Genomic DNA, 11613 nt, shown 5'->3' on the forward strand with positions numbered 1-11613 from the left:
GCAATAAGGAGGTCAACAATGGGGGAAGAACACGAGCTTTAGAGTTAGAAAACCATCGGGGAAGAAGACCACCTTAAATAGGTCTTCCCAAATCCAATCGTTATGTGCATAGGTCATGCACAAGCGATACTACCGCTTGGCTGAGCGGTACTTCCGCTAGAGTGGTACTACTGCTCTACATCCAACGGTACTTCCGATCAAAATGATCGAAAGCACCGAAGGCACAACATAGAAAAACTAAGCAAAAGAGAGGTCGGAAGGGGAGGGGGGTAGTACTGCCAGAGCGGTAGTACCGCTCAGCCCCGAGCGATACTTCTGCTCAAAATGGGCAAAGGTGTCGTAGATGCCAGAGAGAAAAACTAAGCGGAGAGGGGCCGGAAGGGGAGGGCGGTAGTACCGCCACAGCGGTACTACTGCTCTGCCCCGAGCGGTACTTCCGCTTGAGAGAGAAAACCTACCCTGGCACTAAAACTGCCATAACTTTCATATACGAGCTCCGAATTGAGCAAACTCAATCTTGTTGGATAGCACACGACAAAATACCATCCAAACAGCCAATGATATAGAGATGTGAAACCTCTATGAATGAAGATCCGACAGAAACTCCAACATTGAAAACATCATAGAAGATGCATATGGACTCCATTTTTTATGAACGCGAGTTTGTCATGAAGATGACCATAATCTATAAAACTCACAAAGATAAACACCAAACAAGAACCAAGAAAGATGATGCAAGGATGCAAATGGTTTGAGCTCTCAACGAACAATACGACCAAGCTACTCACCTGAGAGCCCCCCTTGATAGTACGACTAGCGATCCTATAACTCGGTCTCCCAACTACCACATGAGACTGGTAAAATAGAAAACCTATCAAAGGCAAACCTTTACTTTGCGCATAGTCCACTCAAACTAGATGATGATGATATTATCCTCCTCAAGATGGACCATCTTTCTTGATTGCGTTGGTTAGATGAAGACTAGCTGATTGCTTCCCCATACTCCACTATGGGTGAGCCGCTGTTCGCCACATCTTCACAAGTTCATCATCACCACAATGGATAGCAAGCTTCAAACATGATCTCTTTGTGATGCTTCATTTGAGCTCGGTAAACAGTAAAAACCAAAACAAATATAAAAATTCTAAAATTATTTTGTAACCAACATTGACAAAAGTTTTAAGTGTGTGTGCGAAAATTCAAGATGAAATAAACATTTCTATAAGGCATGAAAAAAATAACAAAAATCGATACTAAGTGCGTCCAAAAATTCAGCATGAAATAAAATTTCTCTAAAATATGGCAAAAGAAAAAAAAACCGATACTCTGAAAAACGCATTTTCAGACCAAAAAAAAGGAAAACCAGAAACCTAAGCCAGAAACGAAGAAAAAACCAGACCGAAAGCTTCGAGTGCATCCGGTTAGGAGCTTCTTTCACACGAGAAACGTTTCGTCCGTGTGTGGGCCGGCCCTCTAAGTCTATCCAAAGAAACAGGTTGTGCATCGGTTTCCAACTTGGCGCCGAATAGGATTCGAGTGCGACCGAACTAAACTGGGCCGAGTGGGCTACCCGGCGTGGCTCTTCTTATACAAGTCTTCCTCTTTGCTTGCTTTCTTTATTAATAATAATAACCAGAAAGATTAAAAAAAAGGTCTCGGCGGCGGAGGTAGTTTGATCTCATCGCCGGCGGCGATCTCGTCCTTCCTTCCATCAGCACCCGCCCTCTCCCTATTTCGCTTCAGTCCGTCCTTGTGACTTATTGCCTTGCTCGGTTCCTCGATCTCAAGGGGTTTGGGGGGGGGGGGGGGGGGGATTAAATTCCCCACAGGTCAAGATCCACCTCAATCCTCTCCAATCGCCTCTAATTCATGCTTGCTGTTAATTATATATATCCGATCTGATGCAGGAGTGGTTGATCCGTCGGTGGCCATGTCGTCCGCCTCCGCAACCTCTTGTGTTTATGGAGAATTTTGGATGTACGTATGCATACACTTTGTCATATAGTAGTATTTTTTTTCTTTTTCTGAAACTATTATATATACTCTTTGAGGCTCTGTTTTGACCTGGTATAAAAGAATTGATATGTCACTAGATGCACTCAAGAGATTGATGGAGGGGATACCACATTAATATTTAGGAATAAATGTAGTGCCATATTCATCACACAATACTTGTTTATTTTCACCAAACAAAATAGGCCTTGCATTTTCGGACTGGAGAGCCAGTTTTGGTCTAGTAATGTAATTTTTTTTAGAGAACTCTCTTAGTCGTCATGTTCTCTAATATATTGAGTTTACATCCTAATTTTTCATTAGGACTATTGAGTTTACATCCTAATTTGTCATTCGGACTATTGAGTTTACATCCTAATTTGTCTCTGTCCATGCATGCAGTAACGACTTTGCCGGGCTGCACACATCGGATGATTCCACTTCTAGTACATCATCAAAGGAGTTTCAGGAGTTCCAGGATGCCTGGCTTGCTTGCGCCAAGCGCCAAATGAGCCTCAGGCCCACGTCGCCGTCCGATGAGGAGCTGATGAAGCGCAAACAAGAGCGTTATCGCAAGACTTTGGTTATAGCGCTCAACACATACGCCAAGCGAAACAATATGCAGGCATGTCCAAAATATCATAATCAAAACCTTTGTGTTTCCTTGCATTTTGCTTTGCCACCGTATATGTTAGTGAGTGCTTGACTTATTCTAAAACTAGATGACCCGTTGCGCCGATGGCGCAAATGGCAAGGGCAAACCAAGCACTCGTACCATGCACATTAGAATATTTAGATACCAATTGGATCATAAAGAAATAGATTTTTAGGTATGAAGTTGCAACGACTTAGGGTACTAATTCAATCCTTCCAAGATGAAAAATGAAGTATAATTCAAACCTGTTGTGCCAGATAGCACAAAATGCTATTTAAAACTATGAGCACTTTGAAATTATTTGCATTTGTTAGTAAATTTAGATTTTAGCAAGTGCTTAGGTATCAATTGAAACCCATGTAGTGGAAAGTTAAGAGGATTTCTCTTTCAAAATGTATATACTTTAGCTTGATTCACATTTGCAAATATGGGATTGAAACAACTGTTTACAAAGCTAATACCTTGCATTTAATATAACATATAATAAGATAGATCAAAGGTTTCGTTCTTCCATAGGGATTCAGTAAGCTTCATTACACAGAAAAATATAGCCAACAAAATAGCACTATTCATTGTCTATTGCCACCAGGAACTATCTTCGATTTGCTCTTCATTGGCTATTGTCATGACTGAATAATGCTCTCCAAGCTCCTTTTCCAGACATCCTATACATGGTGTTCTGCAGTTAGGCAAACAAACATAGAATAGCATGGAATTAGAAATTTTATCATATAACCATTTTACTTGGGGATGTTCTCACCAAGCCGTTACTCTATTTCTTTGGTATTGGAAAACTAAGTAAACATTACTTCAGTTGCTGGTGTGTTAAACATTTTTCTGTTAAATGGAATAGCTGTCTCCAGCGATGGAACTAACTGTTCATTGGATTCCTAGAGAGAAAAATGTCGCAACAAGGCAACAACGCATCCGACAAAATGATCATAAGAGAAACACAAGCAATCCATGAGACAAAAATAAAACAAATGGTCAGTGGTGATCCTTTGTAGTGCTCCATAGAGAAGAATTGAGAGAATAAGAATCAGCACACATTAACTATTATCAATAGACTTTACAAAACAATCAGAATAATATACTTGTCAACATTTACGTTTATATGTAAAAACAAAGGCAATATAGTGTGCTTTATGGATCGAAGATAGCAGCAAGTGTCCAGCCTGCGACCATATGAACCGAAGGTAGCAGCGAGCAATCCAACGAACAACTTTACGAAATTAGTAGCTATATAAAGAGTACACTTTGTCGTATAGCATGAGATTGTCATAGTAGAGGATGTATAGCTAGAATCTGGATAAGAGATTTGTGCATACATGCAGAAAAGAGGATAGGAGCGATACAATTATACGGATAGAAATATAAATTCAAGTGCTTGATTGTAATTACATATTAAAATGCAAATTCATGAGGTGTCAGCAACAACAAAACCTAAACCATAATCTAAAATCTGCCATCACCGGTAGGAATGCTGAACGAAGAAACAATGTAATTCTAATTTAACAAGAACTTGCATATGACTACTCCTAGGTGAGTAGGAAGGAGGTGCAATGCATGTACAACAACACCATAAGTGATCTGGAATCCTACTTAATACATTAAGCATATGCATATACATACCGCAACATCAATTATTATTATGAAATGCGACAAATGAAAAGGCGGATTAATGTGCCATACCATCAAAAGAAAAGCTTGCAGTCTTGTAATGCAAATGTTCCACATCTAGTTCCTTGACACCGAAATCAAGTGTCGTCTTGAGACGATGAACATTAGGGGAAAACAAAAGCAGGCACTGCAGCACATGAGTAAAATATGGAATAAAGCAACATGAGAAGAAAAAAACAGAGGAACAAATGAACAAGTACAATGAGACTACCAAGAACAAATGATTCTAATTCTCTAAGGAATAAAGTGTATGTACATAGGAAATATAGCCATACAACTTATAAGCATGAGCTCCCAAATGGAAAAACCATTGGTCCCTTCTGACACGATGAACATAATATTATAGATGGATGCAAGAGAACACCAAGAGTATTAGAGATAAAGTGATTTTGCTTGAACACGTTCGTTTCTTTCTAATTACCAAAGCATCCCAAGTATGCTTCAAATTGATTGATGGCAAAATCATCAATTACCAAGGCATCCCAAGTGCCCAAGTAGGCTCCAAACTAATGGCAAAATCATCAGTTACCAAGGCATCCCAAGTGCATATATGCTTGAATCTTTACCAGCAACCATCATGTGAAACATTTCAAGCATTAAGGATGAACAATTAAGAGTCAGAGATATTGTTTGTGGTGTCCACTATTATCCTCATTTTTGTTGTAATTAATAAAATGGAAGATACATATGATGTATAATTTGTTGGCAAATATTAGTAGGCATTGTTGCAACTGTTAAAATAAGTTTTCTTGGTTATTAGTTTCCATCTAATTGGAAGATACATGATACAAATAGGAAATGTTGGTGATCCAGTATGTCTAAATGGAAGATACATGGCAAAAGAATATTGAATGGAACATCGCGCCATTGAAATGCATTTGAGATCAAAATATATCATGCACAAAAAGATGGAATTAGCTACGTTGTCATTATTCTTTTTTGTTTAAACACAAAAAGATTAAAGATGCAGACTGATTACCTGAAGAGCCATATAATGTCGACATCTTCTCAGAAGACTAATGCTAGTTCTTTCAGTTTCCGCTACTCCTATTGTATCTAACACGGCATCAAAGTTTTGTGTAACTGTTGATTCAATATTTTGTAGTGTATAATGCAAAACATAAAAACCATGGAGAAAATGGTATTCGAGGCTAGGAATATCTTCAAAAGAGAATCAAAATATATGAGAGGGTAGCAGCCTAACTGTTTTGTCTAACAGCAGAAAAGATTATTTACCCCTAACACACACTTCTTTCATGCTTTCTCATATATAGAGGATAACTAACAACTTTAGAATGTTATGTTATATTTATAAAGCAAATCACACAGGCACATGGAGCTGCACAACAGCTACAGCTTACATACAAAACTACTGGCACCAAAAGCATGGTCGATAAATCTATAAACTCTGCCCCACTGCAGTTTTACAACGAAAGAAATAGTAGTAACACAAGACCTAAGTAAAGCCACTATGTACGTATTAGCCACATACTGCTAAATATACAGAAAAGTTCACTTCTGAATTTGGGCAAACAACATAAAGAAATCATATTACTACCTACTCCGTCCATTCCTAAATATAAGATCTTTTAGAGATTGCATTATGAAATACATACGAATGTACATAGACATATTTTAAAATATAGATTCACTCATTTTGCTTCGTATATAGTCTTCTAATGAAATATCTAAAAGGTCTTATATTTAAGAACGGAGGTAGTAACAAATACACATGTACATGTATGTCTAGAAAGCTTGTTTACAAGATACACGACGAGCAATTATACAGAAACGGCTCACTTCTGAATCTAGGCAAACAACATAAAGAAAACATATTAGTACCTAACAAATACACGTGTACATGTATACCTAGAAAGCTTAGAATTTACAGGACACACCAAATAGAAGAATAGTGTCGTATGCTACCTATAAATGCTTCTATCAGTAGAGAGTGGAGCAGCAACTACTGGGCTTTCTTTGTGATCGTAGTGGTCCTGACACCAGCATGCATTGGCCCTGAGTTTCAGAAATTAGTACTGAATACACATTTTGTTGTGCACATTAGAAATTTCAAATAGAACAAACAACCAACTATTGGATTTGAATGGATGTCCAGTGCGTCGATAAGGAAACAAGACGACGGTAAGGAAAGGAAAAACACAAACCTTGACAAACCAAAGGAGCAGATGATCAAGAAGAAGCACGTCACCACAAATCTTGACGTGCCAAACCAGCACATGATCAACAAGAAGCACGTCACAAACAGTAGAACCTGCAAAGTAAAATAAAATGATAGAAAAACATGGAGTTAGGAAGTATACATTTCATCAAATAGAAAATATGCAGGGCAAGCAGGTGGGGAATCACAAGACAGTCGATACATCGAGCAACCCAAAGGCAACAACAACCTGACAAACGGTCATTGGTAGGCTTTCTGCATGGTCAGGCAACAACAACCTCACAAACGGTCATTGTTAGGCTGTTTGCATGGTCGGGCAACAAATCGGCACGAGGGAGAGGTTGACTTGAGGATGACGCGGGGGTGGTGGGATGAAAGATACATATGATTTATAATTTATTGGTCAATATTTGTAGGTGGTCCTGCGAAAATACTTCCCTTGGTTATTAGTTTCCAACTAAATGGAAGATACATGACACAAATATGAAATGTTGGGCATCTTGTATGACTAAATGGAAGATACATGACCAAAAATAAAAATGAATGAAAACATCAAGCCATTCAAATCCATTAGAGATTGAAATATATCATGCGTGAAATCATTTACCTCTCATCTTGTTCCTGGAAGAAATCGACGCCGGCGAAGCGGCCGATGAAGTCGAAGACGACCTCCAGGTCGGTCACGAACATGCCCTCGTCAGCCCACCCATAAATAGACTTTGTGTGGGGTAACACCTCAACAACCTGTGTTGCATCCGGCGAGGGGGGCAGCTTCCCTACATCCTTCAGAACATGGTTGTTGAGTTCTCCAACAACAAGGCGCCTATCGGAGGATCAACAGAGAAAGCAAGGACCGGCTGGAAAGCGGCGACCATCGTTGAAGGCAGTGTAGTAGAAGCATCGGTTATTAGTACTGAATGTGACAAATGAAAAGGACTAAGATGACATACTGTCAAAGAAAGGCATACTGTCTTGCAATGCAATTGTTTCAGTGATCCTGAAAATAATAGATATGATCCGTGAAGATCTAATGCAACCCTGCAAGTAAAATAAAGCAACATGAGTTAGCTCCAAAGGATATAATCTGATAATAGGTCTCACATTCCTCAAGTAGTTCATTTACATGTAATAGAATTGAAAGCAAAAGTCTGACTGGGATTTCCGAGTAAGCAAACAAAATGTCAAAATATGGTACAACTCATAAGGAATAATTTGTTGTGTTTTTTTCATGTTTTTTGGAAGATCCCATGAACAAAGAATCATCTCCCATTTCTTGTTGATTACCTTCACGCTCGACACAAATTCTAAACAAAATCAGATCTCACACAACTGAGAAATAAAGAGAGGACAGTATTTTCACCTTAGCTTGGATCATCAAATTGGTCGTGGTGACGCCGCCCATGTAGAGCACGCTTGGACAGTGAGGGAGGTGTCTTCACCTGGCACTTGAATCGATCTGGCCATGTAGGCACCATTTGGGGAGAGAAGCACCCGGGGAGGTCGATGACGAGCAAGGCACCCGGGGAGACAAGGGATTTGGAGTCCTCCACCGCTAGCACCGCATGGCTGGCGAGTCCCAACTCCATCCTCGCGCCTCCCACTCTTCCCTCCCTCTACTCCCTCTCCTCTCGGCCCACTCGACGACGACCCCGCGCGATGGCATCTCCGCCTCGACCAACCGCGCCACAGCCTGACGTCGTGCGACGGCCGACCACGAACTCCGACCTGTCGGTGGGGATGACGAGGGGGGTGGGAGAGACATCCGCGACGGCGGCGGGCGGCGGCGGCGGCTAGGGTTTTCACGGGAGGGGGCGGGGAAGAGAAGAGTGGGCAGCAGGGGGAGGAGAGTGCGGGAGCGGGCGATGGGTTCCTCCACGGGAGCGGCTGACTTTTATACTCCTATACGTGAAATTACTAAAATGCCCCGGCGGGGTAAGGAATTCACAGGCGGTGGCATGAGAGCGCGGCAGCACTATTCATAACGTTATTGGGGCGACGTGGATGGCTTCGTCCTGACTAGGAGCCTAGCGACATTTATAAGAGAAATGAGACTCCTGTTACACGTGGTGTTTGTATTTCAGATTACTGATTTTGAGTTAGTGGAAGAGAAAGAAAGGAATCTAGTTTCTGGAATGGTTGCAGGATATGTGCATTCCAACTTTGTGGTGAAAGGTGTAGATGGCAGACTGACTTTGTTCTTTGCTGAGATGGAGCATGATTGCTTCCAGGAAGAGCAAGTTGTTCTCTGCACTCCGCTGGAAGACAAGGACGCTGGTAACTACTTCGCTTTCGCTCTGGTTTTCTTGACTTTCTGTTAGCATCTCCTAACATATACTACATGTTTCCTTTTTCTTTTCTCACATGAAGGATGTTGTTTTGGGTGCAATAAACGAGCAAAGAAGCTCAGGCATCCCACATGTGGTGGCTACTTGGGTGGACTCGAGGATGTGCCGTTTCCTGATGTGGAGGAGGATAGTGACGATGAGTGCTTTATTGATTGAATCTATATATGTTCCCAACAAGACAAAGCTGCGAACTCGCTCTAGGCTATATGCTAATGCGTAGGATGAGAAGATCCATTACGGGAGTGCTTTGGTATTTCTAAGGTTAACTAGAACCATGCTTGTGAAATTTCGGTTTTGATGATTTGGGGTAATAAGTTAGAACGAGGCTCGGATCGATGATGTATCGTTAGAAACTGTGGTCAGCCATAAGCCCATAACACCACACCAAAAAATAGACAAAACGGGCTACTCCTAAGTAATGATCGTTTCTCCCACATGGCCTCCCTGCAGAACTTGTGGTAAGCCACACAATTTGTTTCACCAGTTCTACGTCATTAGCATAGGTTAGGGCAAATACAATGAGGTACGCCAAAACGAATACCACAAAATGTGTGTGGACACGTCTGGACTTATCCGCAGACAGGAATAGGGATGGAGGCTATCTAACCGCATGCATACACTAGTGGAAAACGGACCTTTGGCCTGGATCCTTTAGTCCCAGCCTTCCTCTGGGCCGGGACTAAAGGCCCGGCCACGTCGCCCCAAATCGCAATGCCGTCCACGAGGCTTTGGTCCCGGCCCGTAAGGAGCCTTTAGTCCCGGTTTGAGACAGTCCTCTGCCTATATATATTGGCCACAGCCCCCCTCTCCCCTCTTCCTTGCATTTTTCTTGGATGAAAGAGTGTGGGTGTGTGCTAGCTTTCCATTTTTCTTGGATGCACTAGAGGTGTTTGTTGAAATGTGTGTTAGAGCGATGCCGCTTCAGTTCACCGAACACAATTACGATATTAGATGCCCGAGCCACGCTTAAACCTCTTCCTCTTTATTTCTACTTATTCTAAAAGGTTAGCAACTATATTTCCTCGTTTAGATCGTGCGTTACTAATTTTTAGGATCGTGATTGTATTTGATATACTGTCGTATAACGCAGATGAGCCATCCATGGATGTACGGTGATCGACGCACAACCGCTTACAGAGAAGGCGTGCATTCTTTTCGAGATGCAGCCGATGCGAACAAGCATGGTGGTGGCTATATGTTTTGTCCATGTGTTGAATGTCGGAATGAGAAGGATTACACTTCCTCAAGAGTCATTCAGAGCCACCTGCTTCGGTCCGGTTTTATGTCGGGCTATAATGTTTGGACCAAGCACGGAGAAAGAGGGGTTTATGATGGAAGACGACGTTGAAGAAGAAGAGAACGATGATGACAACTACCGATCTATGTTCCCTGAGTATGCTGATACCGCAATGGAAGACAATGAATAAGAAGATCAGGATGAAGAACGGGAACCAGATGAGCCCGCTGATGATCTTGGCCGGGTCATTTCTGATGCACGGCGAGGTTGCGACACAGAAAAGGAGAGGTTGCAGTTCGAGCAGATGTTACAGGACCACAACAAATTGTTGTACCCAACTTGTGAAGATGGCCAGAAGAAGCTGGGTAGCACACTGGAATTGCTGAAGTGGAAGGCAGAGACCGGTGTGGCTGACTCGTCATTCGAAAAGTTGCTGTTACTGATGAAGAAGATGCTTCCAAGAAAGAACGAATTGCCCGCCAGCACGTACGAAGCAAAGAAGCTTGTCTGCCCTCTAGGATTAGACGTGCAGAAGATACATGCATGCCCTAATGACTGCATCCTCTACCGCGGTGAGAAGTACGAGAATATGAATAAATGCCCGGTATGCACTGCATTGCGGTATAAGATCAGAAAAGATGACCCTGGTGATATTGAGGGCGAGCCACCCAGGAAGAGGGTTCCTGCCAAGCTGATGTGGTATGCTCCTATAATACCACGGTTGAAACGTCTGTTCAGAAATAAAGATCATGCGAAGTTGTTGCGATGGCACATGCAAGATCGTATGAAAGACGATAAGTTGAGGCACACCGCTGATGGTCGGCAGTGGAGAAAAATCGAGAGAGAGTTCCCGAGATTTGCAGGTGACGCAAGGAACTTATGGTTTGGTCTGAGTACAGATGGCATGAATCCTTTTGGGGAGCAGAGTTGCAGTCACAGCACCTGGCCCGTTACTCTATGTATCTACAACCTTCCTCCTTGGTTGTGCATGAAGCGGAAGTTCATTATGATGCCAGTGCTTATCCAAGGTCCAAAGCAACCCGGCAACGATATTGATGTGTACCTAAGGCCATTAGTTGATGAACTTTTACAGCTGTGGGCCGAACCAGGTGTACGTGTGTGGGACGAGCACAAACAAGAGGAATTTGACCTTCGAGCGTTGCTTTTCGTAACCATCAATGATTGGCCTGCTCTTAGTAACATTTCAGGACAATCAAACAAGGGATACAATGCATGCACGCACTGTTTGGATCAGACAGAAAGTATATATCTGGACAAATGTAGGAAGAATGTGTACCCGTACAATCATCGTTTTCTTCCGCCCAAGCATCTCTTAAAGAAAAAAGGCAAGCATTTCAATGGCAAGGCAGAACCCCGGGGGAAGCCTGTCATCTGTACTGGTGCTGAAGTATTTGATATGGTCAAAGATTTAAAAGTAATCTTTGGAAAGGGTCCTGGCAGCCAACCTGTTCCTAACGGCCCTGATAAGCGCGTACCCATGTGGAAGAAGAAATCTATATTTTGG

General features: G+C 42.1%; 1 protein-coding gene across 1 annotated transcript; it reads left to right on the forward strand.

Moving 5' to 3' along the window:
• Nucleotides 1-1880: 1880 nt before the first annotated feature.
• Nucleotides 1881-9187, forward strand: LOC123449982. Its single transcript, XM_045127374.1, has 4 exons — nt 1881-1977; nt 2395-2617; nt 8588-8780; nt 8874-9187. The coding sequence occupies exons 1-4, from the start codon at nt 1931-1933 to the stop codon at nt 9005-9007; spliced, it is 597 nt and encodes a 198-aa protein (XP_044983309.1). The 5' UTR covers nt 1881-1930; the 3' UTR covers nt 9008-9187.
• Nucleotides 9188-11613: the final 2426 nt, after the last annotated feature.

This window comes from Hordeum vulgare, chromosome 4H (genome assembly GCF_904849725.1).
Source record: "Hordeum vulgare subsp. vulgare chromosome 4H, MorexV3_pseudomolecules_assembly, whole genome shotgun sequence".
NCBI classification, from domain to species: domain Eukaryota; kingdom Viridiplantae; phylum Streptophyta; class Magnoliopsida; order Poales; family Poaceae; genus Hordeum; species Hordeum vulgare.

Excerpts from the sequence above, each read along its gene's own strand:
- LOC123449982 (XM_045127374.1), top strand. The coding sequence starts at position 1,931 with ATGTCGTCCGCCTCCGCAACCTCTTGTGTTTATGGAGAATTTTGGAT. Across the intron at positions 1,978-2,394 it reads GTTTATGGAGAATTTTGGAT|TAACGACTTTGCCGGGCTGC; the intron begins GTACGTATGCAT and ends CCATGCATGCAG. Across the intron at positions 2,618-8,587 it reads CCAAGCGAAACAATATGCAG|ATTACTGATTTTGAGTTAGT; the intron begins GCATGTCCAAAA and ends TTTGTATTTCAG.